The sequence below is a fragment of the Myotis nattereri genome, assembly GCF_964212035.1.
Source record: "Myotis nattereri genome assembly, chromosome: 8".
Lineage (NCBI taxonomy): Eukaryota > Metazoa > Chordata > Mammalia > Chiroptera > Vespertilionidae > Myotis > Myotis nattereri.
This window is the reverse complement of record NC_138083.1, coordinates 68,442,994-68,467,354: the sequence shown is the minus strand read 5'-3', so window position 1 is coordinate 68,467,354 and position 24,361 is coordinate 68,442,994. Positions and strand designations below refer to the sequence as shown.

General features: G+C 43.4%; 1 protein-coding gene across 2 annotated transcripts in view; it reads left to right on the top strand.

Annotated features, from left to right (window-relative positions):
* The window catches only part of EYA2 (EYA transcriptional coactivator and phosphatase 2), a 209,133-nt gene that overhangs the window by 132,982 nt on the left and 51,790 nt on the right, over window positions 1-24,361 (top strand). For both annotated transcript variants that reach the window (XM_081096726.1, XM_081096725.1), the window contains exons 6-9: window positions 4,597-4,664; window positions 6,695-6,872; window positions 12,292-12,434; window positions 18,722-18,805. In XM_081096726.1, the coding sequence (XP_080952852.1) occupies window positions 4,597-4,664; window positions 6,695-6,872; window positions 12,292-12,434; window positions 18,722-18,805 (473 nt within the window). The remainder of the gene's footprint in view (window positions 1-4,596; window positions 4,665-6,694; window positions 6,873-12,291; window positions 12,435-18,721; window positions 18,806-24,361) is intronic.

Genomic DNA, 24,361 nt, shown 5'->3' with positions numbered 1-24,361 from the left:
TTTGACACAAAGGGGAAAAAAAAAACAAAACCAGGCATCCAGGAGACTTCCTAAGGCAGGTGTGTTCCTGAATTTTGGCAGGTAGGATTGCCATGGTAACCAGGACCCCAGGACCTTGAATGGAATAGGCTGGCCTAAAGCTCTGCCAGACGTGTCTGGACAGGCCATTGAGGATAGAATGGGATTGCAGCATGCTGCACTGCTGTGGACAGTTCTGTGGTTTCTGGGCCTTAGGCCCCCACGTAGTGGACAGCAGGGGAGAATGCCCAGGTGTGGCCATGTTTTGGTTCTTATCTCTTTACCTGGCTAATTCCTGCCCGTCCTTCAGAAACAGTTTAGATGTCATTTCCTCTAGGAAGCCTCCCCAGTTGGCATTCTAGAACCCTTCCCTGCACCCCCCAAGTTCCCAGTGAAAGCACTTACTAGCGGCTTACTGCTCCCCTACCTTCCCAGTGCCCAGCATATAACCTCCTCATCCCCACACTTGGTTAGAGTTTGTCTTGTAGATTTGACCATGGAACCATTTCAATATTCATTTTTAACCTATATAATAGAAAGCTAATATGTAAATTGACTGAACAGCAGAATAACAGATTGCTGTGACATGCACTGACCACCAGGGAGAAGACACTCAATGCAGGAGCTGCCCCCTGGTGGTCAGTGTGTTCTCACAGGGGGGGGCACTGCTCAGCCAGAAGCTGGGCTCATGGCTGGCGAGCGCAGTGGCGGTGGCAGGAGCCTCTCCCGCCTCCGCAGCAGCGTTAAGGATGTCCAACTCCCGGCTTAGGCCCACTCCCTAAAGGCTGGGCTGAGGGACCCCCACCCCTGAGTGCACAAATTTTCATGCATCGGGCCTCTAGTATCATTATAAAGCACATTTGAAAAAGTAATTCCACAAATTTGGTAGCGAACTGTTATGAACCTAATTGTATAGGGATGAGAAAAAGTAGGGTTACAGTTGTTTACAGTAGGTTCATAGTAGGTTTATTTATTAATTATTGTATTATTTATTTATATTACTTTCATATGAAAACTGTAAGCCTACTTTTCTCCACCCCCTATATATTGAGTTGGTGACATAACTATACAGAAAGGAGACTTTATTTGCCCATATTTTTATCCTTTTCCTTTTCTTTTTCTTTCTTCCTGATGCTTCAAGATTCCTTTTGTTTTTAAACCTCCTGTTTCAAGAACTTCCTGCACCCATTCTTTCAGGGTAGATTTGCTGTGACAAGTTCTTAGTTTCCCATCATCTGAGAATGTCGTGGTTTTCTCTTCATTCCTGAAGGCTATGCCCTCTGGATAGAAAATGCTGGGTTGATATACTTGGAAAATGTTGTGCCACTTTCTTTGGCCAATAGAAATTGACAAGCTTCTTTTAAAATTGGCATGTGAATGCCAAATTTATACATAGAAGCCAAAACAATCTTGAAAAATAAGAACAGAATTGGAGAACTTACACAACCTGATTTCAAAACTTACTGTAAAGCTACAGTAATCAAGACAGGAAAGAATTGGTATAAGATAGATACATCAGTAGCACAGAAGAGAGAATCCAAAAATAAATTCTCACACTTATTGTCAATTAATTTTTGGCAAAGGATATATTCTTTACAGTGGTGCTGGAACAACTGAATATCCATATGCATAATGGTTACTTTAGACCTTTACCTCATACCATACACAGAAATTAATTTACATTAGATCATACCTAAGTAAGAGCTAAAACCATAAAATTTCTAGAAGGAAACATAGGAAAGAATTTTAATGACCTTGGGTTAGGCAGCAAAAGCAAGATCTATAGAAGAGAAAATTGATAACTTAAAAATTTTGGTTTTTCAAACTGAACTACCAAGCAAAATAGAGACAGACTCATAGATAGAAATCAAGCAGACAGCTGGGAGGTGGGGGAGGGGGCAGAGGTTGTGGAAGTGGAGGGATTCAGCAAAAAAGTAAAAAGAGAGAGAACTCAGGGACAAGGACAACAGTGTGGTGATTGAGCGGGTGGAGGGGGATGGGTGGAGGAGGAGGAGGGCATAGAGGGGATAAATAGGGGTGGGGGAATAAAATATGTAATTTAGAAAAATGATTCATCTAATTTTTTAATAAAAAACTTTTGTTTTTCAAAATACACCATTAAGAAAGTGAAAAGACAAGCTACAAACTGGGAGGTAATATTTTCAAATCATATAACTGATAAGAGCTTGTATCCAGTATATACAGGGTGCCCCAAAAAACATGTATACAGACTTTAACAACTTATAGTTCAATTGATGTTTCTTTCTTTTCAGCCAAACTAAACTTTGAACAAAGGAAATTCATCCTAAAATGCTACTGGAAGTTTGAAAACCCAGTTGAAGTACATTTGGGGAAAATGTATACACACTTTAACTGCTGATAACTCAGTTTACACTCCCTTTCCGGTTTAGCTGATTTGAAATAACGGGTGAAGCCAGACTAAGCTTTGAACAGAGAAAACTTATCCACTAGACTTTTTTGTGGGGATACATAAAAGATAAAGTTTACAGTACAGAACCAGCAACAGTTGACAAATTGAGGGCACACAAATACCAAACAAAATTATTCTTGATGTTTGCGATTCTATTGCATGCTATCGCAGTGCCTAGACCAGAATGGTCATCAGTTTTAAAAACAGGTGCTAATAAAAAAAAGTATTAATTTCTGTAGATTCTTTTAAATTTTTAAAATGAAATATATGTTAATAAACACTGACTTTATAATCACTCAAAAAATATATACATTTGGGGTGAAATAATATATATATGGAATTCTTACAGCTCAGTAATGAGGATAAACCTAACTATTTTTAAATGGGCAGAAGATTTGAATAGGTCTTCATCAAAGAAGATATACGCATGGCTCATAAACATTAAAAAATGCCCAACATAGTTAGTCATTAGAGAAATGTTACTTAAAACCACAGCAAGTTACCACTACATACCTACTAGAAAAGCTATAATAAAAGACTGAAAAAGGAAGTGCTGGAGAAACTGGAAGGTAAAATGGCATAGCCACTTTGGAAGACAGTTTGGCCCTTTCTTAAAAAGTGAAACAAACTCATCACATGACTCCACAGTGCTACTCTCCTAGGGATCTGTCCCAGAGAAATGAAAACGTATATCCACACAAGGACGTGTATGCAAATGTTTTTAGCAGCATTTTCCATAATAGCCAAAAACTAGATGTGGTGTTTCCATACTGTGGAATGCTATCCTATATAATAAAAGGCTAATATGCAAATTGTCACCTCAACTGGGAGTTCCGCCTGGAGTTTGACCAGGGGCGGGGCCAGCCCGCCAACTGCCTGCAGCCCCTCCCCCCAGCTGGCAGGGCCTGCTCAGCCTGATGGGGCAGGCCGGCTGGACCCCACCTGTGCACAAATTCATGCATTAGGCCTCTAGTTCAGCAATAAACAGGAATGAACTGATATACATTAAGACATGGACAGCCGAAACCGGTTTGGCTCAGTGGATAGAGCGTCGGCCTGCGGACTGAAAGGTCCCAGGTTCGATTCCGGTCAAGAGCATGTACCTGGGTTGCAGGCACATCCCCAGTAGGAGATGTGCAGGAGGCAGCTGATCGATGTTTCTCTCTCATCGATGTTTCTAACTCTCTATCTCTCTCCCTTCCTCTCTGTAAAAAATCAATAAAATATATTTAAAAAAAAAAAAAGACATGGACAAACTTCGAAAGCATCAGCTAAGGAAAGAGGCCAGATACAAACACATGTGTATGGTCCCATTTCTGTGAAATTTTTTGAAAAGGCAAAACTCTAGTATCAACAAGAGATTAGTGACTGCCTGAAGCTGGAGAAGGGAGTGGGGGTGACTGAAAATAGCACAAGGGAACTTTGGAGTGATGGTAATGTTTTAAAACTGTGTCGTGGTGACTTTAAAAATCATTCAACTGATACTTCAGATTGGGGGAGTTTCACAGCATATAAATGGTGCAAAACAAAACTGCGGCATTATTTGCAGTAGCAAAAATGTGAAGCAACCCAAGTGTCCGTCAGTGGATGAAAGGATAAACAAGATGTGGTCTATACATACAATGGAATATTGTTTAGCCTTAAAAAGAAGGAAATCCTAACAAGTACCATAGCATGGATGAAACTTAAAGAGGTTATGCTAAGTGAGATAAGTCAGTCACAGGAGGACAAACACGACATGATACCACTTATAAGAGGTACCTAAAGTAGTCAAGTTCATTAAGACAGAGTAGAAAAGTAGGTGCCAGTGACTGAGGGGAGGGTACATGGGGAGTTAGTGTTTCATGGGTAAATAATTCAGTTTTACAAGATGAAAAAAGTTCTGGGAATGGATGGTGGCGATAGTTGCACAACCATATGAATGCACTGAATACCACTGAACTGTACACTTAAAAATAGAAGGGTAAATTTTATGTACATTTTCCACGTAATTTTTTTAAAATAAATCATTTTTAAAGCTTCATCTCATTTCTTTATCACCCAATTCTTTGATGAGGTATTATTTATTTTATTCATTGATTGAGGGAACTGGGGTTCAGAGAGATTTGGGAACTTGCCAAGGTCACAGGTTCCATCTTTTCCCACAGGAACGGCAGGGATCTATCAAGGAGCGAATGGACTGACCGGCGCTGCGGGGTTCGGAGGTGTGCACCAGGTATACCCACCAGTTGTTGTCTTGGTTCTTTCCTTAAAAAGTCCCCTTAAATCAGGGCACCCAGAATGCCTTCTCCTGCCCATGACCCCCACCAGAAATCCAGTGTCTTCTTCCCAGGTTTGGATACCACAGGGAGACTGTAAATGGCCATTGGAAGGATACAGGAGAGAGGCAGAGAAATTGGATGACAGAGGCGATATTCTATATTACATACTGACCTGAGCCCGAGACACCCACTGACTATTGAATCTAGAATGTAGGGATGCAAGGTGTCTGCTCTTTCGCAGACCTTGTGCTTCTCCAGGGTGAAAGCATCCCAGTGTGGAGTGCCCGGCACACAGTGGGGCTTTATAAAGGCTAGCTTAAATTGAAGTAAGTCAGTACTTTAAAGATGAATGCTGGCTTGTAGTTTGATTCCCGGGGTTTCACTTTAGAGATTGAATTCAGAATTGACCTGCCCAAGGTGTACAGGAACACTGTGTTATCTGTGCACCTTTGCTCTGTCTAAACTTATTTCAAAACAAAAGATTAAGTCCTGGCCCATTTTGCTCAGTGGATAGAGCGTTGGCCTGCAGACTGGGGGGTCCCAGGTTCAGTTCCACCTACTTCATTTGCAGGCTCGATCTGGGCCACATGCGGAGGCAACCAATAGAAGTGTCTCTCTCACAGTGATGTTTCTCTCTCTCTCTCTCTCCCCCTCTGCCTCCTCCACTCTCTCTAAAAATCAATGGAAAAATTATCCTCAGGTGAGAATTAACCACCACCACAACAAAAAGATTAACATGCTTTCAGGCTAGTGTTAAAACTACCCGAGGTAGAGGGCCTTTCGGAATATTTAACATATTTAAATATGGGGGATGCGCTATTTCTCCAGTGAGCTGAAGAATATAAATGACTTCAACTTTGGAATATGTGAAAATTAGTTCACATATTTTTGTATTATTTGCAGTATAATGTATACATAGATAAAATACTTGTACATTGAAGAGTAGTTCTTAAGGCACAGTTCTTCACCACTCAGAGTAAATACTCAATTAGTTGATTTCACCATGGGAGCTTGTCAGAAATGCAGATCTCTAAATGCCACCCCCAGAAATTCTGATTCAGTAGGTCTGTGAGGGGCCTGAGAAGCTGAACGTCCCACGAGTTCCTTGTAGGTTGGGAAGCACTGGTTTCTGGCGATGAAGCAGAGGTTTGAAACAATGGCTACTATGGAAGAGTTGGGAGGTCTGGTTGGCTTGAGCAGAACTTGGTAAAAGAGGATTGGCACTCTTTGATTTGCTCTCCAAGACTCCCTCATAGAAGTTTCTGGGTCCCTAATGCCATGTAGGTATCTGCACCCCTTATGGACCTAAAATGTCACTTAGTCTCCTGGGTATGTGGGTGTGCAGTCTTTATTACTCATTCATTTATTCTTTACTATCCAGTATTTATTGAGAGCCCGACTGTGCCCATCGCTGTCCTGGGTGCCAGGCATACAGCAGTGAGCACGACAGATGCTGCCAGGCCACACCCATGTCCCTCAGGGTGCACCTGCTGACCTCCAGCTGCCAATCTCTGCACACCTGGGTTGTTTTCTAGAACCAGTGCATGGGGCAGGCAGGAAGAGCCAGGGAACTGATACCCCTGGGAGCAGCTCTCAAAGACTGGCTGGAGTTGGCGTCTGAACAACCCAGCTCCCTTGCTCCTTGGGGAGATCCTTCGAGATGTGTATTTTCTCTCATCCCAGCATTTCCCCGGGAGAATCCACTCCAGTCCCCCCCTAAAGCCCCTGGATTGGTTGCTTTCCCTTTTCCCTTCTCTACCTCACTTCCGCACTCCCCAACTGGTAATCTTTCATCCCATCCTTCTCTTGAGGTCTGCCTCTGGGGCAAGTCCCTGCCCTCATAGAGCATTTATTCTGATGGGAGACCAAGAGAGTAGACCCATCCCACAAGGCCCCTCGCCTTCATCAGCCTGTGACTGGGCCAACTGAAGGGCCAAGACCAGACCACCTCTCTCACTCGCCACCTGTACGTTTCCCTTTCCAGGACTATCCTTCCTACCCTGGCTTCCCTCAGAGCCAGTACTCCCAGTATTACAGCTCGTCCTACAACCCTCCTTACGTCCCAGCCAGCAGCATCTGCCCTTCCCCCATCTCCACGTCCACCTACGTCCTCCAGGAGGCATCACACAACGTCCCCAACCAGAGTTCTGAGTCGCTTCCAGGTATGTACAGTCACTGTCTGTGGTCATTCATGGCTGTGGTCTGAACTCTTACAAGAAGGAGGGATTGGACATTTAAGTCTCAGTTGTAATGAACTGGTCACCCAAGGGCTAAATTTAGTCTTCAGATATATTTTGTTGGGGTGTGTGGGTGTGTGTGTGTGTGTGTGTGTGTGTGTGTGTGTGTGTGTGTGTGTTTAATTGCGCCCATATTTAAAAGTCAGAAATTTTTACCTAAAAATTCTAATTTCAACCTATAGAACCCACCTAGATTATGAGCAACACTTGGGAGAGTCCATATCCTGGCCCTTTGGTGATGCAGATCCCTGTGCAACTAACTCATCAGCCTGTGGATTCATTTGTTCCACAAGTTCTACACACATGTCTTCTCTTTTATGAGATGGTTTGGGCTTATCAACATTAAATGACTGACAGTAATAAATCATAACATCCAAATGGAAAGAAATATCATTGAGTTTTGTTTTTGGTTTTGTTGTGTTGTTTGTATGTGTGTGTGTGTTGTTTTTTGTTTTTGTCTGAAACCTGATGTTATAGAGCTCTGTAGAGCTAAGCTAGCATGATGGTGTGTGGACATTCATTCAATAAATATTAATTAGTTGATGGTTAGAAAAAGAATACCTCTTTGTTTCCTGGGGTTCTTTGTGCAATTGTTGCTTTTAGCCCTTGTATTTTTCCTCCCTGAGGATGAATTAGATATCCTTGGGTTGGCGATACATGGAGACAGTATGGCCAAGCATTTTTAAGTCAACTTTTGAGGAAATTTAGGGCTTGAGCATTGATTTTGGCCATTGGGATCTTATTACAGAGTATTTAATGAATGCGTCATATCTATTTAGCAATTTCCAGAATGCTTCCTTTGAAGGGTATGAAATTTAACAAACTTTTTTTGGTCATAATCTTGAAGTATCTTGGACCATCCTGCTTTTCAGAATGTGGCCTCCCCAAACCGGCTTCAGAAAGGAAATATAATCAGGAAATCTCCAAGCAAATTCCCCTTTCTGTAATTTGATGGGGAACTGGATTCCACAGGCTTACTTCACAAGAATTTGAGTTAGGTGGGAAGGTCATTTTTGTTCCCCATCAGAAGGGAACATAAAGGCTCCTTGTGTCCCTTTGAAATTTTTCTTTATTGTTCTTTATTTATCCCTTGGTCTAAAGTTCAATGATAAGTGGTTGAGATGGTTTTTACTGTGAGTCTAATAAGCGCACATAAAATCTAGTGACATAAATAATTGTCAGCTACAACCCAGATCCCGTCACTTTTCCCCAGTGTTCGTCATAAAGGAAGAGCATTGTGCACACACACACACACACACACACACACACCCAGGCACTCCCCTTTTGAAATTATTCAGGATCTCCTTGAGTGGTTGGTTCCAAGCTCCAGAGGCTCGAGAGGTTTATGTATTACAGCTAGATCTCGCTCACTGATGCTCGTCTCCCCCCAGCCCCCAGCCCCGCTGCAGCGCACTCTGCATGGACATGCACTGACAGTCATATGAAGCCCCAACAATTTGTAGATGATTGCAGGGCGATTTGCTGATGTAGAGGGCAAAACCTGAACATCTGACGTTACTCAAGAGGAAAGACAAATCAGTAGTGTGGCTTCAGAACTTTTTTCTTTTAAAATCTTTAAGTATGATACAAATTATCTAAAAGGAAGTGGGAGGGTTTTTTTAAACTTCTTAGATCATTTCCTTTAGTCAATAGGAGAAAAGTTTTTTAAATCTCTGAAGAAGAAGAAGCTTGGAAGCTCCTCCATGCAGTTTGGCAACCTCTAACAACATTAAAAATGTGTGTACTCTTTAACCCAACTTTTCTACTTGTAGAAATTTATTTTAAAGATAAATTCCCACATAGGTCCAAAGACTTAAGTGAAAAGGATATTTATTGCAGCAGCATAATAGCAAAAGACTGGAAATGACATTAACAGGAGTCTGGTTAAATAGTTCATGGTGCATCCACCAGTGACATACTATACATCTCTTAAAAGGAGTAAACTAGAGCCTGGCTGGTATGACTCACTCAGTTGACTGGGCTCTGTCCTATGCACTGAAAAGTTGCTGGTTCAATTCCCAGTCAGGGCACACACCCGATTTGTGGGCTCAATTCCCAGGGGCCGTGCAGGAGGCAGCCTATGGATTGTTCCACTCTCACATTGATGTTTCTCTCCTTCTCCTTTTCTCTCTTCCTTTCCTCTCTCTCTCTCTCTCTCTCTAAAAATCAATTTAAAAAATTTTTAAGAGTAAACTAATAAAAATAAAGAAAGAATTTTTTTTTAAAAGAGTAAGCTAGATATATCTACACTAACATGAGTCTCTCTCTGAGTGATTATGAGAGTTGGAAAAAAGCAACGTGCAGAACTATGTGTATAATATGATCCTGGGGTCTTTTTAAGTATAGTTTAATACCCATATTTGCATAGGAAATTTCTGGAAGGATTCAAAGGCAACAGTTAACATTTTCTCTGGAGAGGGAGTTAGAGGAAAGAGGAGACTAGATGTTACAGACAGTCTGTAGTCCACTCCATTCAACAACAGCAAAAGACTTTTTTTTTTAGTACACATGAGACATTTACCAACATAGACATATTCTGGGCTTTAAATCAAGTTTCATTACATTTAAAAGGATTCAAGTCATATAAATAATGTTCTCTGAAAACAGTAGAATTAAATTAGAAATAAATAACAGACATGTTTTTGGAAAATTCCCAAATATTTGGAAGGTATATAACACACTTTTAATAACCCATTGTGTGGTGGTTAATTTTGTATCAGCTTGACTGGGCTAAGGGATGCCCAATCACAGGTAAAACATTATTTCTAGGTATTTCTAGAAGAGATTAGCATATGAATCAGTAGACTAAATAAAAAAAACATCGCTCTCACCAATGTGGGTGGGCCTCATCTAACTCACTGAGGGTTTATGTAGAGCAAAAAGGCAGAGGCAGGGCAGTCTCACTCACTTCTTGAGGTGGGACATCCGTCTTTCCTTGACCTCAGACATTAGGGCTCTAGGTTTTCTGGCCTTTGGACTCCAGAACCGACATCAGGGACCTCCCAAGTCTCAAGTCTCCAGCCGCAGATGGGGAGTTACGCCATCAGCTCCCCTGGGTCTTAGGCATTTGAACTCAAAACTGTGATTTCGTTTGTTTAAAACTATAGCAAATGCAAACTAATTTACATGGAAAGAAAGCAGATCAATTGTTGCCTGGGCAGAGAGAAGGAAGCGATTACAAAGGGATTATAAGGACACTCTTGTAAGTGCTGAATTTGTTCATTATCTTGACTGTAGTGATGGTTTTATAGATTTATACATATGTCAAAAGTTATCAAATTTTGCACTCTAAATATATGTGATTTATTGTATATCCATTATATTTCAATAAAGCTGTTAAATAGTTTTAAAAAACATAAAAAGGGAAAAATAAGAAGAGTAGAATGACTCCAAGAAAGGTTTACATACATTGCTCTAGCCTGTGTACCTGGCTGTGACCTTGAACTTTGACCCTTCATTCTCAACAATGTATAATGTGTGGAAAACGACTGGTTATTTTGGCACCTCTAATAAATTGGCTTTACATTTACTTTATTTAGACATTTCTAGGTAGCTGCTGTTTCCCCCACTTTTTAAAAATGTTTGCTTGGATTTTAATGGTGTCTACAAATGTTTTCTAAGCTCCCATCCTTAGAACTACCAAGTCAATGAGGATAAACCTTATTTACGTGACTCTTAAGCATCTGTGAATATGTTTACTGTCTGTTCCTCATGGTCCAGAAGAAAGTCTTTGCTAGATCGATGTTTGGGAACCTCTGATGCTGTATCCTGAAAATGATGGGGAGTTGGAGACAGCCCAGCAGTCCTGACAACTCAAAATCACGTCTCTTCTTACCATGTTCTTGGTCTGCTAAGAAGTTTTATAAGTATTAAATAAACAAAGTTCAGTCCTCAGGGTTTTGGAGGGAAATAATCCTTTCAGGGTAGGAAAAAACTCAGTCCATTGCCAAGTATTTTAGACAAAAGCATTTCCCCCTGATGATCCAAACCCTGGCAATTATGGAAGGAGAGGTGGAGTCTATATTTGGGAGCTAAACAAGCAGCTGGACAGTGAGAAAGTGGGATGGGATGTCCTCTAAGGTTCCATGCTGGTCTACAGTCTGTCACTCCAGTAACAAGGGCAGGCCAAAGTTTTAGCGCCGGCTCTACCATTGATTTGCAGGGTAACCACAGACTTCCATCATCTCACTAAGCCTTAGTTCCCTCATTAGTTAAAGATAATGAAGTATAACTTTAAAAACCATGTATTTAAAACGTATGTGCTTAGCCTGGCCATTGTGGCCCAGTGGTTGGGCTTGACCCATGAACCAGCAGGTCATGGTTCGATTCTGGTCAGGGCACATGCCCAGTAGGGGCATACAAGAGGCAGCCAATCAATGATTTTCTATCATCATTGATGTTTCTCTCTCTCCCTCTCCCTTCCTCTCTCTGAAATCAATAAAAACATATTTTTTAAATGTATGTGCTTAAAAAAACAATACAACTTGGGTGCTGACTTTGGGACCTGAGTCCCAGGAGGGTGCTGCTCACTTATTGGGGTCCTTTGGCCATTGCCCAAGGGCATGAGCGTGGCAGCCTCTCAACACCCCGAATCCAAAAACACCATATTGATGAGAAGCAGCCAGTGCCCGCCCTCTGTCCTGCACCTTCTGACTCATCCTTGCATGCATGTGGGTCGAGTTGAGCATTTCCTAAGTGCCAGCCCTGTATTGGATGTATAGAATCTCATTTAATTCTCAAAGGGACAAGTCTCTCAACAAGTAACGCTTAAAGGAGCAAGCTGCATAGGGACAGGAACATAGAGTATTCTCCAACACCCCCATTAGCCCCAAGGGAGGGGGGTCTCTTAATGGTAGAAGAATTTGAGGCCCGGCCACATATAAATATTACTTTTCTTCTTCTATTAGTGTATTCATTCCCCCGGTGGCCTCACCCTCACTTTACTGAGATCCTTGTTCAGATGCCCGCTTATCCACGAGACTTTCCCTGACTAGCCCCATATAAATCAGTCACCTCCCACACTCCCTGTTCCCCATGCACTTTGTTCATTCTCTGTAAGGCGTGTCCCCACCTGGCACGTTATATATTTACTTGTTTGTCTAACATCTCTCCTCTCTCTAGAGTGTAGGTGCTATGAGAATCAGTGCCTGAAACCGTGCCTCCTCAGTAAATGTTTGTTGGCCGAATGAAGGGGCAACTTAAGAGCCTGACAAGAGTAATTTTGATTCTACGTGATCTTTGCCTTCGATGCTGCCTTTGGGACCTACCGCTTTGGCGTTTGACAGTTCTGATGTGCTAGTTCCTGGGAGGAGACTCTCAGCCAAGCTTCCCTTTCCTCCACCAGGTGAATATAACACGCACAATGGACCTTCCACGCCAGCAAAAGAGGGAGACACAGACAGGCCACACCGGGCCTCCGACGGGAAGCTCCGAGGCCGGTCTAAGCGGAGCAGTGACCCCTCCCCAGCAGGGGACAACGAGATCGAGGTAACTCCAAAACTGCCGCTGACGTGGTGAATGTAATCTCCATCTGTGGCCTGAACAGAAGGGCAGGGGACAGGCTTCTGTCCAAGTACATGGAGGAGAATGGCCATTTGCATTCACAAAGCCCAGTTACAGAGAAAAGAGCCCTTGGAGGGAAAGTGGGGAAGAATTGGGCTGGCCATAGGGAAACACCATTGACTGACAGGCTAGGAAAAGTGCCCTGAAGATAGTAAAGAACAGTGTGGTTCTCCAGCATAAGCAGCAGCAGAATCCTCGGGGACTAATGAAAACCCAGCCTGCTGGGCCCCACCCCCAGAGTTTCCAATTCAGTAGATCTGGGGCAGGGCCTGAGAATTTGCATATCTAACAAGTTCCCTGGTGCTGCTGGGTTGGGGACCACACTCTGGGAGCCCCTGATACACACGACAATGGGCAGTGGACCTTCCCAGCTGGGTCAGAGTGGTTCTTAACCCTGGCTACACACTGGAATCACCTGGGGTGCTTTTACAGTATAGATGCCCAGGCCCCACCCCAGAGTAGTTAAATAGACATTGCAGGGAGTTCTGAAAGCTCCCCTAGTGGTTCCAATATGGCCTAGATCAGCGGTTCTCAACCTGTGGGTCGAGACCCCTTTGGCGGTCGAACGACCCTTTCACAGGGATCGCTGAAGACCATCCTGCATATCAGATATTTACATTATGATTCATAACAGTAGCAACATTACAGTTATGAAGTAGCAACGAAAATAATTTTATGGTTGGGTCACAACATGAGGAACTGTATTTAAAGGGCCAGAAGGCTGAGAACCACTGGCCTAGATATTTTTCTGCCTGGAGACAGGAGGCTGGCTCAGATGAGTGCGCATGGTTCCTATGATTCTGCGTTTCTCAGTGGTTCTCAGCCTGGGCTGCACCTGGAATCTCCTGGGAGCTTTGAGAAATCTTCGTGCTCAAGCTGGACCCCAGCTCAATTAAATCAGCCTCCCTGAGGACGGGACCCAGGCATCGGGATTTTAAGCTCTCCGGGTGATTCTGGCGTGTGCCCCAGGCTGAGAACGGCTGATGTAAGGGATGCACCAATCTTTATTGTAATAAAGCAGGTGTAGGGTTATTGGTCAGGCACTGACATTTGCAAAAAACAAACAAACAGAAAATGAAAGCATGAGAGAGGGAGAAAGTACAGTGGCCAGATGGATGCAAAAAAACAAAAAAGATAGAGGCAACTGTTATCTGTCAAGGGAGAAAAATGAGCATGTGCAGTAGTTTGTACTTATTTGCAAAAGGCAGTCATTCGCTGGCTTGAGTGTGCCGTAGGAATGTGTATCGTATTTCAAAGGCAGGGTCAGTGCCAAAAACTCAAAAGCATCATCATCGTCGTCGTCACATCCCTATTCCTTATCCAGTCCAATTCATGTAACAGCTACAAAGCTCAGCCCGCAAATTCAGATATGCTATGAAAGACCATTTTCATCATTTCTTTACTATCAAGCTAATTTTGACCCTGAGTCCCCATCCCATCTGGGTGGGTAGGAAATACCATCTTATTATTGGAGCCCCTCCCCTCCCAGAATTGTGTGAGAATTTCGGGGTCTAAGAGGTCTCAGGAAACAGAAGAAGAACTTCTAATGCCCAGTGTGGCTTGGTCACTGCCACCCTCCTCACTGCCAGTGCCTGCTGTGGTCAGTGCAAGTCCACCACTCTCTGGGGTTTCCATGCTGTACATCAGGCATGGAAATGCTTGTTGAGGACAAGAACCTTGGACTATGAGCTACAATCCTTTGGTTGTAAGCAACAGAATCCAGTACTGGTTACTTAAGCCAAAAGGATTTTACTGGGAGGAAGTCATGAAACCAGGGTTAGAAAGAACAGTCTCAGGGAACCCTCCGGATGCCAGCCCCTGCTGGAGGCGAACCATTTGATTCCAGTGCCACGCCACTGCATGTTCCAGTGCAAGGAGACAGCATCCCATGGGCCTGGCGTGGCTCTTATGCTTGGCTCCGATGGACAGTCCCGCCAAGACAGCACACAGCGGACAAAGAAGCAAACTAGTGCTCTTGTACGGGGCGGCGGGGGGTGGGGAGGGGCGGTGTGTGCTGGGGGCCCAAATAATAGATGCTCACCACCAGGGCATTTGATATTTACCCAGTATTCACTGGTAGGGCTGTACTAGTTAGCTAGTGTTCACTAGTAGGGCTGTGTTCTTAGCCAGTGTTCACTAGTAGGGCTGTGTTCTTAGCCAGTGTTCACTAGTAGGGCTGTAGTGGTTATTTGCATCTGGTGTCTGTCCCGTCTTCCTAGATGTTAAATATTTGGGACTTCATGCTTGTCCCCTACATTTGGTCAGATTCCCGCAGCCATCTCCTCTGAGAGTTGACCACCCTGGGGGCCTGCCACATGGGACTATTCTCAATCCAGGGGATTTTGTCCTTGCTTTTCCTTTAATTCTTAAAGGCCCCCACCTTCCAAAATTTGGGGAGACATTGCACAATCCCTTCAGCAAAAGAGGAAATGTTTTGACTCCAGGCTGTCCTTGCTTTCTGCCCGCCCCCCCATATTCCTGAGGGTTTTCTACCAGCTTGAAGTTGCAGAGCTATAGAAATCACCCAGAGCGATCCATACTTTAATATTTAAAAACAATGATTCAGCCAGCTAACATGGTTTCTGCTCTTGGTAGAGGATGGTGGGGTAAAAAGACATTTTTTCCATTAAACTGAGAGGGAGGTGGAGGTGGCATGGAAGTCGCGGATTGCAGGGTGATATATTCTGGAAACATCTGCTTCTCGATTCCAAAGTGAGTACCACTGGGCAGGAACCGTGGAAAAGGTGTGAGCCGTGTTTCACTTCTGTGCCGCTTGTCACACGGAGGGTTTGCACGGCCGCACCTCCTAAGTCTTGGCAGTTTGCTAATGACTGAAGCCCCTGAGACAGAAATTATGTACAGAAGTGGAAAGGAGGAAAAGTCTGAGTGTGTATTAGTTTAAATCCCTCGACTTCAGGTGCCAGAAACCAACTTGAGCTAGCTTAAACGAAAAAGCAGAATTTATTTTAAGGATACACAGGTTCTCTTAGAACCCAAGGACAGGGTACAGTGGAGTATCAGCAAGACCACAGGCAGCCGGGGCAAGGAGCTGCATTTACACTTCTCTCCCATGTGTCACAGTGAGGGTGCCAGAACCTCCAAGCAATCATGTCTTTTGAGTGCCCATGCACAGGTTACTGGGCACAGCCCATTCTGCTTTTTAAAAAATATACGTTTTTATTGATTTTTAGGAGAGAGGAAGGAAGAGGGATAGAGAGATAGAAACATCTATGAGAGAGAAACATCATTGACCAGCTGCCTGCTGCATGCCCCCTACTGGGGATCGAGCCCGCAACCCAGGCATGTGCCTAATGGGAATAGAACCAGTGACCTCTTTGTTCCTGGGTTGATGCTCAACCACTGAGACACACCCGCCAGGCTTATTCTGCTTCCAACGAAGCCAGGTCCTGCAAAAGTGTTCCCTTTCCATCCTTCACCTCTTTGTTCCTCTCTCTCTCTGCAGGCCGGCCTTCCCTGTCCTTCACATGTAGCCTCCAGCAACCACCCAAAGATGATTAATTTCCTTCTAGGCCCCGATTTTAAGTTCCCAAGGCAAGGCCTCTGACTCAGATGGGGTTAGGGGCCTGTCCTAGACCAAACCCAGTGGGCTAGGAAGTAGGGTTACCTGCAGAGTGGCCCCAGGAACTTACTCACTAAGGATCGAGGCCAGGGGAATAGAGAGGAGGCTAGTGGGAGACAGGGACAGGCCTTCTTCAGAGGAGATGCAGTTAAATTGATTGAGCCTGCATTAAGTTTGAAAATATTCGTTGATTTTTTTTTTTAATTCTCTTACTAAGATGTGTAAGTTTAACTGATCCAACCTAGTTAGTTCAGATAAATTAGGACTTGCATATTTAAACCTCAGAAGCACTCCTCAAAAACAGTGCTTTTTAAACATTTTTTTACTGTGACCCAAAGTAAGAACTATACTAAATACCATGACCCAGCATATACATATCCTTAAATATATAACGAGACAAAAAAAACTCACAAAAATAATACGCAGGTCTGCTGTTTGAAAATCCCTGCACTAACTGACATTTTTACTTCTAGATACCGCCCTTCTCTTTATTTTTAAAGGCGTGGCAAGTGCTAAGGAATAAATACAGCCCCTGAACTCCAGAAAGGTTTTAAAGGTGGCTCGTTGACAGTGGCACGCTTAGCAGGTGCCTTTGTTCCCCATTCTGACCTTGCCCAAGACTAGCTATGTAAGTGATCACTAGGCCTTTTGTTCTTAAAAATAATGGTCACCAGAAAAATTAGGACACAGTATGAAAGATGAAGTCCAAGATAAATAAATAAAATAAATATCAAGAAAGGTGAAACAGAAAGGAAATGTTTAAAATTCTGATTGGTTTTCTTATAAAGATTCAAGATCTTGCATTCTTAAACTAAGGCAGAGCTGTTAGGAAAGGCACACTCAAAGACAAACAAAGAGTAAGTGTAAATTTTTAAATGGCAGCAAGAATCAGAAGTTTAATAGAAGAGTTGGAAGAGAAAGTTTAAGAAATCTATCAACAAAAAAAGATAAAATTATAGAAAATACATTTTTTAAAGATAAGCAGCATCGACTCAGGATGTCTAATTTGACTATTGGAAATTCCAGAAAGAGAGAACAGTGGAAAAGATGGAAAGAATTTATTGAAAGAAATAAGATTGGAAATGTGAACTGTATGAATGAAAAAAGACTACACCTAAATATATCTTTATGGGATTTTGAGGATACCAAGTATAAAGAAAAGATCCTTAAAAAAAATTCTAAAGAGAAAAGAAGTAAAACCTACAAAGGAGTGAGGACCAGTGAAACATTGGACTACTCACCAGTCACGCAAGCTGAGGACTAGAGGGCATTGTTTTCCTATTGGAATTCTGTGCCCACAGGAAATGTGGAGCAAAATGAAGATATCACCAGTTATGCAAGAATTCTGGAAAATTATTTTTTATGAACCCTTTCAGAAGAAGAAACTCAAAGATGTACTTAAGCACAACAAGGAAGAAAAGCAAGAAAGAGATTTGGGATCTAGGAAACAGCAGATTTGACCCAGAAATAACAGTCATGCTAGCTAAGCAGCAAGCCTAAAGATGGCCCACACCATGTTAGAGCATTCTGTCACGGAGGATGGACAACTTCGATACCGAGGGTGTGGCTGAATTTGAGATTCTAATGAAGGCACATTAATGGAAACATGAAAAAATTATGGCAATTTAATAAACGCCAGCAAAAACAAAAAGGTTATATCTAACAGATATGATTCCTATGTGAACCAACTGAGAGATGGCATCATTTTAATTGGATGGAGTGCAAGAAAGGAGAATATGACCCTGACGGCAGGAACAGGCTTCTTGAACTGGCTCTGGAGTTAGCACATCGGACCCCTAGAGAACGAAGCGAAATTCTAGTACAATTGCTTGCTTGGCAGTGAACAGTCTTCACAAGATGTGAGTGCTCTTTGCTGGTTACCAACTTGTAAAAGCAACATAAAGACAGAGCAGAGAAGCCTTAAGTGTAGCTATTAAACCAAATGCACAAACCAGTTTATCCACACTGACAGTGCTGAAGTAAGGCAAGAGCTGATTGAGAGGGGAGGGAGTAGGGGAAAGGCTAGGGACTCCAATATTCATATCTTCATATTGGGTTTACTGTTTTAGCCAAGGAAGAATATCCAAAGCTGATGGAATGGAAAATAGAGGCATTCCTGTATGGGGAAAAATAAACCCCAATCTTTCAGATTGCCAAGCCAAAAGATACTGTCTAAAGTTGGCACATCAATAAACAAAGATATAAGTGTGTTATTTTAGAGTTAACAACAGAATTGCTAAAAAGAGAAATGGTCAGAAGTAGTTGGACTTACAGTGAGCTGTGAATGTAAAATGCTAATATTTCATTTTGTCAAATGAGTTATATGATTTTTATTGCTGTTTCTGGACTGAACTTTTCCCTTTTTGAGCTTTTATGTGGAAGGCAAGAACAGGCTTCTTGGTTCTGGCATTGACTGGGTTGAGAGGAGCCCAAAACTTGGCCATCAACATACTCTTTACACAGCTGAGGTTGGAAGGGACGTAAGGACGCATCAGTAGGTCGAATGTTTTATGACTTAAAGATAATGTTTTTCAAGACTTCTTTTTCCTCCAGGGAATTAATTCCTGCAAACATTAAGTCAGACGCAAGTGAGTCCATTTGTCTCCATTCTCTTCCTCTCTTTTTATCACAGCGTGTGTTCGTGTGGGACTTGGATGAGACAATAATTATTTTTCACTCCTTACTCACGGGGACTTTTGCATCCAGATACGGGAAGGTAAGAATCCATTTGTCTCTCTTTTTTTCCAACATGACTTTGTGTGCAGCTGACCTGTCCAGGGAATTGTGGGGGCAGTTTATGAGGCAGCTTCTCTAACAAAAGCAGTCCCTTTGGGTCTGCCTGTGTTGGAGAAAGCCTATGGAATTTCCCCTTGACATGTGAAAATTTAATTAGCTTTCCCTTCCGTTGTCTCCCATGCCTTTTCTTCCAACACATGAAGCATTCAACAACCCACTTGATAAGCTATAAGCTCATAGTCGTTGGCTACCTTCTTTCTGAGAGGGCCAGGATACTCTGAAGCCCAAACCAGTAATCCTAGCTTTAAATAAAACGAGGTGAAATCTTTTTCTTCTTCCCTGTTGTTTATCTTAGTGTCTCCAGCAGATGCATTTAATTTTCCTTCCGTTTTTTTTCTGAGATGAGGGGGAGGCATTTTGTCAGCTCCAGCATGGAACTTAGCAACAGCTTTGCAAATGTATCCTTGACAAATTATGTTGGGGAACCATTCCCTTAGAATTCTGGGCAATTGCTATGGGCTGATTGGTGGTGAATGGAAGAAACATTGAAACCACCTGAAGAATGCAAAAATGGACCCAACTGCTAACACCCAAACCCCTGCCTATTCTTTGCATTCATCCTGTGGGCTTCCCAACAAAACACATGTGGATGCACCAGATGTCTGCTCTCCCCTCAGGGACAGGTGGGGGTGGGAGGGTGGAGCTTCCGAGGACTGGCCAGTTCCCATCTCATCCGGGGTGAACGACCTGTTGGCAGCTGCTTCCACGCCTGGGTAGGAACCATGAGACTCACCAGCGCCTGGAAAATATTTCTGTTTCTGTTTAGAGACCAGGAATATGATTTGACATCACCTCATGGCTTTTCCAGCTGCTCGTGTTTTTTATGAGAGGTATAACAAGCTGGATGTGCAATTAGCAAGATAGATTTATCGTCTGCCATTATGTTGTAAAGAATATAAAAATGGTGTTGGTGGTGCAGAAATCTCTTATGGTTGTAGGAATGCCGTTAATATGTCTAGCAGTGCCTGCGGGAGTCCGGCATGCGTGTTTGGTCTGTGCGCAGGTTAGGTAAAGGAGGGCAGAGTCAAGCTGCAGAAAACGCCCAGAGTGGAGTTGGCCACCATTGCCAAAAGGGGGAGGCTGTTCAAGAGGCTGCTGTAGTGAGTTTCTCTCTAGGTCTTGGTGTTCTGTGGTTTTTCTACCCACCCTCACCCTGGTCAAGTCACCTTCCCTAAAAAGCATTGCTTCACTCTCCTTGCCCTTAGAGATAGCCCACTCTGAAGTTCTGCAGCTTGTGCAGCCATCGGTTCTCGGGAATTGTATAGTGCTTTGTCATCTTAAGGATGATTTTTGTGTCTGTGTCCCACCACCGCCTCTTAAACCAAATTGCGGGCTCCCTCAAGACAGGGACAAAGCCAAGAGCTGCTTTCAAAACCCCATGCCACCTGGTCCATATGATTCCTCATTGCCAACCACCTCTCCAACCCTAATACCTAATCCCAGCTACCTCCACCTTCAGCTATCTGGTCTCCCAGCTCCCACTCTTGCCCTTTACAGCCCCCCCGCACAAGCCTGGTCCTATCACTCCCCCTACTGAAAAACCATCAGTGGGCTCCCCATGGACAAGCCCTGACCCCACCCTCCAGGGCTCTTCAGGAGCTGGCTCTTGCACCACTCTCTCTAGCCCCATCTCCTCCTACTCATCCTGAGTTGCTTTCTGTCCTTGAACCTGCCACGTTCTCTCCCATATCTGCTGGACTTCTCCCAGAAGCAGAGCCTCAGACAAATGAGTGCCGGTAATTTATTTGGGGGTAGGTTCCAAGAGACACCCGATGCAGAGGGAGGAAATGAGGCAGCCCATGTAGTGTGCATAAATAGTTACTGTGGTCACTGGGGTTCGATCCCACTGAGAACCCTCAGAGTTGACCCACCCAAAGAATGAGGGTGCTGGGATATTTATCTACAGGTTCCCTTCAAGGGTTGAGGGCAGGGAAAGCCTTTGCATGTACAGGAATGGTGACAGGACCTGGGAAAGAGGCACATTAGAAGCCTTTGCTATATCTAGAAAGTTCTTTTACAAGGTCAGATTTATTTATCTTTTCAGTTCCTCCAAGAGGACTTTCCATCTAAATTGCATCTCTCCCCATAACTGTATTTTTCATTTATGATCATAATTCTATACTTATTGTCTTTATCCCTCCTAGGATATATGTACTGTGAAAGCAGGGACCATGAACATTATTTTATCAACCCAACAAGTCAATGCATGGGCCAGAATTGCTCAATAAATATGTGCTGCATGAATGAATCAGCATGATTCTCTAGAAAGAAAGCTGTGTGACGACAGGCACTCTTTCTCCTGTTTTGTTTGTTGCTTTATCCCCAGGGTATAGAACAGTGCCCCCCACATAGTGGGCATCAAATAAATATTTGTTGAATAAAGGAAGGAAGGAAGGAAAGTAATACCAAAACAAAAGATTTCTAACTGATGGCCGCCGGCCAAGTTCAGCCAGCAGACATTTTTAGTTTGGTCTCTAGAGTGCTTGGAAAAATGTGAATTTGTTGCCAACACTTAAAAATCAGGAGACTGCACAGACCAAAACAATCTAGATTTCTAGCTCTTCTTGAAAAATTAGAAAGTCTGGCAATCCTACATTCCCAAAGGCAGCTATCAGCAGGAGCAGAGTAGCAACTGCTTTTATTACCAGGCCGTATGCTCTCCAGCCCATCCACAGCCCCAACCTGGCCTATTTAATTTGTTTATGGGGCCCTCCTGGCCCCATTAGCATCTGAATTTCTTTCTTTTTTTTAATGCCATATCATTTTTGAGTGATCATATCTTTTTTAAAAATATATATATTTTTTATTGATTTCAGAGAGAAAGCAAGAGGGAGAGAGAGATAGAAACATCAATGATGAGAGAGAATCATTGATTGGCTGCCTCCTGCATGCCCCACACTGGGAATCAAGCCAGCAACCCGGGCATGTGCTCCCGACAGGAATTGAACCTGGGACCCTTCAGTCCACAGGCCATCAGTCTATCCACTGAGCAATACCAGCTAGGGCTAGCATCTGAATTTCAACATTCATCCTAGAATTACAGAACCACAGAATGTCAGAGCTGGAAGGACCTAGGAGACCATCATGCCCAATTAGTCTTCGTAGTACATAAAGAGAAACTGAGGCTCAGCGAAAGATCATCCAGGACAGAATAAGAGTCAGACTTCAGGCTCACTTGCCTCCTGTGCTCTCAGAATGTACTGGGGAAACTGAGGTGAGAAGCTATTGGAGCCCCCAGGTGTCCTGTGCCATTTTCATTACTCTTGTAGAATTCCCCCCTCTCTCCTCCATCTCTCTCTTAGGTGAGAAATGAGTATTTTTTACTTACTAAATCCAGCAACCCTGAGAGAGATTCAAAATAACGGTGGCTTAAACAAGATAGAGAATTCCCCTAGCCTAACAGGTATAGCAGTTCAAGCTGGCAAGGCTGCTGTAGGGTGCCAGGGAACTTCTGTCTTACTCTTTGCCATCCCTGGAGCATTGCCCTCCTTGCCAAGATAAGACATAGCTCACTCTGTGTCTGGATTCTAGCCAGTTAGAAGGGGGAAGAAGAAAAGGTGAGTTCACCCCTCTATCTTTCATTTTATTTCATTTTTTTGTCCCTCTCTTTAAAGGCCAGACCCAGAAGTTGCACATATCATTTTCACTCACATCCCATTGGCTGGAATTTGATCACATGGCCACACCTAGCTGCAAGGGAGTCTGAGACATGTAGTCTAGTCATATGCCCCATTAATATTTAGAGGCTATTATTCTCAGAGGGAGAAAGGAAGAATTAATATTGGAAGACAAAGTACCATGTAATAAGAGGAAGAACAATGAAAGAAAAATATTGTGGAAAAATAAAAATCAGTGCTGTTCAAAAGTTCTGTTCAATTGGATTTGTGGGTCTGAAGCTCCAAAGAGAAGTCTAGACTATAAACTTGAAGGTCATAGAATTATAGAAAATCTAGAGGAACAGGAGAATGTGAGCCCCATTTTGCAGACAGAGTAACTGAGGCACAGGGAGGTTATATAGTCAGGGTATTCATAACAGAGCCAAAATACTTGGCCTTGACTTTCGGCCCATAGCTCTTTCTCTTTGTGCTTTTCCAGTAGCTGCGGCCATGTGGAGCTTATTATTAATATCTAGTATTATCAACTAAAGCTGCTATTTAAAAACACACAACTGGACCTGGAGTTGAGTTGTGTATTAAAATCTAGTATTATCAATAAAATTTTAAAAAGAAAAGAAAAAGCAATAGCTAGTATCAAGCAGGACTCTCAGATTGAAGAATGGAGTGTTTAGGCTACAATGGAAACTTATTGGATCACAAGAAATGAAAATTCCAGGGGTATATGGGATTCAGGTTGGGCTGGATCCAGGAGCTCAAGCAATCTTCTCAGGGTTTAGTGTTTCTGCACCCCTTAGCCAACTTTCTTCATATAGTGACTCCCTCTCAGCAATCCCAACTTAAAAGGGAGGCCTTCTACTTCCCAAATGCCAGCACAACTCTCAGGCTCGAATCTCACTGGCCCAAACTGGGTCAAATGCCCATCCATTCACCAACCTCTGTGCCTCTGATTGGCAAGCCTAGATCAAGAGCCCATTTCTGGCATGGAGAGAGTAGAGAATCAGGTCAGCTCCATCCCAACCAAATGAACCCCATGAAAAGGAGTGGTCCCCCGAAAGAAACTGAAGTGCTCTTTCCAGAAGAGGGTGGGGACTATGGAGGTCCAGAATTGGCTCTGAAGTCGAAGACCCCTGTACATCCACACCAAGGACCAGCAGCCATTTGCTTGTGGCCATTGTGCTGGGCACTGTACAGGAAGCAGAAGTCATATCAATTGTGGTCCCAGCCAACGGGGTGGCTCACTGTTTACTTAGGGAAATAAGACCAACAGACCTAAAATGATTAAGGAATGATTCAAAACAGAATGTTTGAGTTTTAAAACAGAAACTGGGCTCTCCTCCTGTTCCCAGTCCGAGCATGTGCTGCTCGAGGCTGTCATCTCTCCACTTCCTTTCCATTTCTTCCTTCCCAGTTCTCCGAGCCAGAGCATCCCTTTGGTGTCTGTACTGCCCACATGCTGTGGATCCATTAGGAATTCCCTGGAGAGCTGGTGGAGCCAGAAACTGCCACCTCTTTCCTGACCTCTCCTCCTCCCGCCCTGTCCCTGAACTCTGTGTTTTCCAGCTGAGATCAGGCAAAGGCAAGGTGGTCAGGAGTCTGTGCCTGTGGCCAGGATTCTAAGAGGGATTACTCAGCAGTCCTGGGCTTCACGGTGGCTCGGCCCAGACTCCTCCTCTGTAACTTGCCTTCCAGACAGCTCAATACCAGTTGGAAACGCAACTCCAGGTCCAGTTGTGTGTTTTTAAATAACAGCTTTAGTGAGATACAATCACATACCATGAGTTAACCGTGTTAATGTGTACAATTCAGTGGTTTTTAGTATATTCAGAGTTGTGCAACCATCACCACTGTCTCATTTTAAA